This window comes from Corylus avellana, chromosome ca4 (genome assembly GCF_901000735.1).
Source record: "Corylus avellana chromosome ca4, CavTom2PMs-1.0".
NCBI lineage: Eukaryota > Viridiplantae > Streptophyta > Magnoliopsida > Fagales > Betulaceae > Corylus > Corylus avellana.
Window position 1 is genome coordinate 13862904 of NC_081544.1, and position 6317 is coordinate 13869220.

A 6317-nucleotide genomic window follows, 5' to 3' on the forward strand; every position below is an offset into this window, starting at 1 on the left:
CACCCTCTCCTAATATGCCTCCAAAGACCCACCCCATGAGGCCTGGGATTGTCAACAAAATGCCATCCACCCCATGCAGAACCAAACTTGGCATCCACCACAATTCTTCACCAAGCCTCTCTCTTGTGCGCGTAACACCATAGCCACTTCCCTAATAAGGCTTGATTGAAAACTCTCAACTTCCTGATCCCTAAGCCACCTTTATAGATAGGAGAGCATACCTTGTCCCAACTAACCAAGTGATACTTGAATTCTTCATTTAAACCATCCCAAAGAAAATCACGTTGGAGCTTCTCTATTCGCTTGGCCACAGAATCAAGTAAAGGGGAAGAGGGATAATAAATAAGTAGGAAGATTAGAAAGTGTGCTCTTGATCAAAGTGACCCTTCCTCCCTTGGATAGATACAACATTTTCCAACTAGCCAACCTACACTCAACCTTTTCCAAAGTATCATCCCAAATGTTTTTGGCCTTGAAACAAGCGCCCAAAGGGAGTTCCAAATACTTCAAAGGTAGAGAAGCTAAACCACAGCCCAAAATCCCAGCCAATTCTCCCACATTTTCCACATCACCTACCGGGATCAAAGCTGATTTAGCCATATTCACCTTCAGACCAAAAACGGCTTCAAAGCAAATAAGTAGTGCTTTAATGGAGCGGATTTGATCAAGATTCGCCCCACAGAAAACCAGTGCATCGTCTACAAATAAAAGATGAGAAATGGTGATCCTCTCAGACAGATTATCTCCCACTGAGAAACCCGAGATAAAACCATTATCGATGGCAGCACCAATCATCCTACTAAACGCCTCCATAATAATGACAAACAAGAATGGAGACAAGGGATCCCCCTGCCTCACCCCTCGAGAACTTCTGAAAAAGCCGGACAGAGTGCCATTGATCAACACCGAGAAACGAGCAGTTGAAATACAATGCTCAATCCAAGAACACCATTTTTCGCCGAAGCCACATCTCCTAAGAAGATATAATAGAAATTCCTAGTTTATGTGATCATAAGCCTTCTCCATATCCAGTTTACAAAGCAGCCCCGTTTCCTCTGAATTGATCCAGCTATCCAAACATTCACTTGCAATAAGTACCGAATCCATAATTTGCCTACCCTTCACGAAAGCATTTTGAGGCTTTGATATCACCCTTGCCACAACCCTCTTCATCCTATTAGCAAGAAATTTGGCAACAATCTTGTAAGTTCCGCTTATGAGGCTAATAGGACGAAATTCCTTAAATTTGGTAGCCCCAGGCACCTTTGGAATAAGGGAAATGAAAGTAGCATTAAGACTTTTTTCAAACTTACCACGAGCATAAAAGTCTGAAAATACCGCCATGATATCTTCCTTTATCACCTCCCAACAATCTTGGAAAAAAGCCATGGAGAAACCATCCGGACCTGGGGCCTTATCTCTATCCATGCCTTTAACCGCCTCCAAAACCTCCCTTTCCTCGAAAGGAAATTCTAGTTGATTGGCCTCGTCCGCCTCCAACACATCAAACGCGAGATTGTCCACCCTAGGCCTCCAATTGCAACATTCAGAGAGCAAAGACTCGTAGAATTGCACCGCATGGTCCTTGATGATGTCTCGTAGAATAAAAGACTAACTTAATAAAATAAAAATAAAAATAAAAAATCTGATTCTACTAAAAAGCTCTAAAACAACTATAATTAAGAAAATACCTAAAAAATGCTAAAAACAAGTATGCATCAACTTAAATTAAAATCTGTTTTAGCCATACAAGATTACTTCAATTGGATATTGCATGTTGGAGGCCCATACATAAAATACCATGATTTTCCAAAGATACATCGTGTTCACTCAATTGTAAACTTATCATTGCCCCATAACCACATGCCTTTCTTTTTAGCAAAAGCAAGGCTGAAATGTTGCCTACGGTGACAATATCTGATGTAGATCGAACTGTTGGTTTGTCTCCGGTTGGATTTGGTTTTGGACCCTTTTTGGTCCTGGTAGTGAGGGATCAAGGAGGCAATTTTTGGTACAAGGAGGATGGAGATTTTCCTTACCCTTTGGGTGATTTTCCCCCTGCCATTCTCTTGCATTGGGCTCTAATGGGGGATTTGGGTGAGGGGATCAAAGACTCTGAAGTGGTTCCCCCTTCGAAGATAAAGGGTAGAAGGGAGCTTTTGAATTTAGAATGCTCCATCAACTATGATTCTAAAGGAGCGTCCTCTAGACGTGGGAAAGGTAAGGCTTATGCTTTCTAGCGATGAGTGCTTTGTGTGGGCTTTGTGTGGGATTCGGGCTTCTGGTGTTTTGAGGGTTTTGGGTTTGATGGCTTTTCAAGTTGTGAGGGTTTGTGGGTATTTCTTGCTATTATGTTTGGGTTTTTCTTTTGATTGTTTCAGTTAGGAGCTTCCTATGTATACTGCTTGTGCACTTAGGGGCATCTTACGCTTTTTTTATAAAAAATTTCATTACTTATCTAAAAAAAAAAAACCTAGAAAAGCACAACCAACCAAATAAAGTTGATTATGCATTTCTGTAATATATGTAACATTTCCTACCAGGATACATGCCATTGTCATCCAATAGGAATAAATTCACTTTTTTTTTCCCAAATGTTTGATCATTAATTGAAAACTTTGAATAACGATCTCTGGCATCCGTGCATGCAGAAAATACAATTTTTATCCAGTTAGCTGTTATTCTCTTTCTAATTACAGGAGGAGGAAGAAAAGGAAATTTATTCGGGCTAACGTATTGGAGTACAATTGAACCTCTTGTCCCAGATTGATTCCTGTAAAGTGAATTTTGAGCAAGGGGAGTCACAAGTACGGTGTTTTGTGAGAGCTATTCTTATATAATGGGTCATTGATTAAGCTGTCCACAAACTTTGCTTAAATTCTTTGAATCAAATGTTTATGTAGTCTTCAATTATCTTTTTTTATTATTATTATTCTAACTTGCATGAGATCCCATCAGTTTTCTATCATCCGTTTTTCTTAATGTAACCATTTAAAAAAGATATAGGAAAAAGAAGTAACTCGTGATGTAGATGTGTACAAGTCTTCTTTTGTTGTAAATAAAGAATAATAAGAAAAATTCAAAAAATAAATAAGCAATGTATTTTCCAGAAACTTTTAGCAATTTCTCTGACAGATATCCATTTATAGGAAAGCTTTTTAGATTGTGCTACTAAACAGGAAAAGATAAAGATATATAACAAATACTAATAGCAACTATTAAATGTTTCCAACCCGAACACATGAGAATGGGGCAAATGAGCAACTTACAGTGGTGATTTTGAAATCCCAGATTCCAGAGACTCCATGATATTCGACACAATACCAACAGTGTCAGCTGGAGTGTCTCTAGGGAAGGTAAATAGAAGCAAACCACTCCTTGTCAGCTTAACCAGTGAAAGAACAGGATCTCTGTTAAGATTTGTATCCACTCCTGCAGGAGACAAACAAATACCTTTTGAATGTTTACCTGTCATCATAAAGTACAAGACACCTGTATCTTGATACATATACATCCCAACACTTACCAAGGAACTAAGTGAAACCACAAAAGAAATAATAAAGTCATATTAGTTAGAGACTTACTACTAGTTTTCCCAAGGTTATTGAAAGCCTTCTCGTTTTGAACACAATTGATACTTTCACTATCTAGGTCCTCCGTGCATATTTTCCTTCTCTTGGTAATGGTATTATCATCCGAGTTCTCCACAATTTCAGAGCTCCCACTATTAAAGGACGATACATACTGCCAAAAATTCAAAATAACCCAAAAGTCAGCATCAACATGAAAGAAAATAGACCAAATTGTGGCAAAATTCCATAACTCAAAAATTTAACTCATATGCCACTTCAAACGTACATGCAGGCTTGCGCGGACACACACGCACAAGTAAATGTGTGCACATGCAGACACACTAGTAAAATTAAAAAGGAAAAGATAAGAACACGGCTGCAATAGCAGCTCTTTTTTTTTCGTTTAATTTTTTAACTGAAAGGAGGGAGAAGGGGAGGTGGGGGAGGAGATGAAAGCAAGAATTGGCTATAGAGTAGGTGGCACCCCTCCCCAAACTCAGAAACTTCTCTCAATCCAATAATCAAAAAATAACCATGGTCCTCCCTAGTGATGAAACATCACTATGCCACAAGCAATTGTAGTAATGAAATCCATTAAACCTAGCTCTATTAAAAGACACATACTTTCAGCTAACAAATGTAAATACATGATCACAACAAAGACAATTTTTCTCATGGCAGACATTTTTTAAGAAATTTTTGTATCCAAACAAGAGAATTAGCAATAAAAATGGTAGATTTACATTATAATGGAAATGGTTGCTTTGCATGCAATATATAGTTGAATGCACCTGCATGCACACACCGGGAGAGAGAGAGAGATGAAATGATAAAAAGTAAAACAGGTAAAGTGTCAAAAGGAAACCTTTTCAAGGATTGACATTGCTTCTTTAGTGGCACTTTTCTCCCTCTCTGACAACAAAAGAAAAAAAAAAAAAATTGAACCCCATTTCCTACTCAGAAACACATGTATACACTTCAGAGAAGATTAAACTTTTCATATTTTATAAAGATCTGTTTCAATTAGATCCGCACTCTCAAATATTAAGAGCGGAACTATTGCAATCTCAATTTCAAATCATTCTTCAAAGTTTGCATCCCCATATCAGCATCCATACAAGAAAAAAATACACATAATTTCATGGCTTGCTAGTATCTCAAAAAAGCATAGCATACATTCACCTGCCTCATCAGCTATGTCATCCAAAGCAGGCAGCTATGTGAAGCATACACCAAGTCGTGGTGAGTTGATATATGAAAACAACATCACAGGAAAAGAAACTTGTTTTCCATTACTTGTAGTTCAACACTCTAAAGCCTCTAGGCGTTCAAGGCTTTTTCCATACCATTGAAACCTTCAACACATTATAAATAACAAGGATTTATATCTTTTCCACTGCATATACCCTAACCATACGTATCTATTTCATGAAATTACACTAAATGCTAAAACAATGAAAGCTGGGATATGATCTGGATTGAGAATCTTAAATTTCAAGACGAGAGAGAGAGAGAGAGAGAGAGAGAGAGAGTAAAAAAGATGCAAAGAAAGTAACTGATGGTGCAGGTGATGAGGAAGCCGGAATGGGAGTGGCGGAGAAGCGAAGAGGGAGCGTTGTAGTCGAAGCGGGGGATGCTGATCACGCCTGCGTGCTGCTCCCACGGTGTCATGCTCTTCTTCTCATTCTTCTCACCATCGTCAATATCGGTCTCCGCTTCTTTCACAGCCCGCTCATCTCCTAAATCTTTTGCCGCTTCTTGCTCCGCCATTGGAGGCACTCACCGGACCTTGACCTAAACCCCTAACAAGCGAACCCCTTCGGCCTTCTTCTTCTTCTTTGCCTTTCCCCTCTAAATACCCTAAATGGACCCTCTCAAATATGCTTCCCAAGTGAAATGCTGAGGATCCATTTCCTTTGTTATGGCTCTCCACCCCAAATCAATGCTTCTTTTTATTTTATATATATATATATATATATATATATATATATATAATTTTTTTTTTATTTTTGTGTCCGCACAAGAGGGGAGGAAAATTCGAACTAGTGATATCTACTTTATAAAACATGGTTCCTATAGAGAAAGACAAACTAAAATAAAGGCATTTCGGTCTTTCGCTTTTGTTTTTCTTGATTTTTTTCTATCCAGAACTAAATGCGAGACGATTAGTTTAGGGCAAGGAATATTACTAAATTTTTTACTAAGACTATTAAATTTTTTTTTTTTTTTGAATTGGTTCTCATTAAAAGCAAAGAAATCAAGCCTCATCAATACAAGCTCTTCCCCGTAAAACGGGAAGTCCTCCCTCCATTCGTGACCCTCCCCATACATAAACACGATTTTTGCTAAATGGTGTGCAGCTCCACTAGCTAATCTACTAACATATTGAACTACCCAGCCCTGGTGCTTCTCGATTTCATTTTTTGCATCATCCACAATTTGCCAATAGGTTGTCCAACAATTCCCTTCTTTGTTCAGTGCTTTGACTATTTCCAGCGCATCCCCCTTAAAAACAACATTTTGAAGTTCCATACGCCGAGCTAAGTTCACTGTTGTCCATGCACTTACAGCCTCTGCCGTAGTAGGATTATTGATGGAGTCCTTAGTAGCGCACAACATAGCCAGAACCTTTCCTGTATGGTCACGCACAATTACTCTAGCACCCATCTGATTGTGGTGTTCATATATTGAGGCGTCCCAATTGATCTTGACGTGTCCCATTGGTGGTGGCACCCAATTGACTGT

The 6317-nt window shown here is 38.7% G+C and overlaps 1 protein-coding gene across 1 annotated transcript in view; it reads right to left on the bottom strand.

The window, feature by feature from the left end:
- Nucleotides 1–5497, bottom strand: part of LOC132177347 (uncharacterized) — a 31503-nt gene extending 26006 nt beyond the window's left edge. Inside the window, exons 1-4 of the mRNA XM_059589617.1 lie at nucleotides 5129–5497; nucleotides 4438–4484; nucleotides 3585–3744; nucleotides 3270–3432 (exon numbers count right to left, since the gene is read on the bottom strand). Of these exons, the coding sequence (XP_059445600.1) occupies nucleotides 3270–3432; nucleotides 3585–3744; nucleotides 4438–4484; nucleotides 5129–5342 (584 nt within the window). The 5' untranslated portion in view covers nucleotides 5343–5497. The remainder of the gene's footprint in view (nucleotides 1–3269; nucleotides 3433–3584; nucleotides 3745–4437; nucleotides 4485–5128) is intronic.
- Nucleotides 5498–6317: the final 820 nt, after the last annotated feature.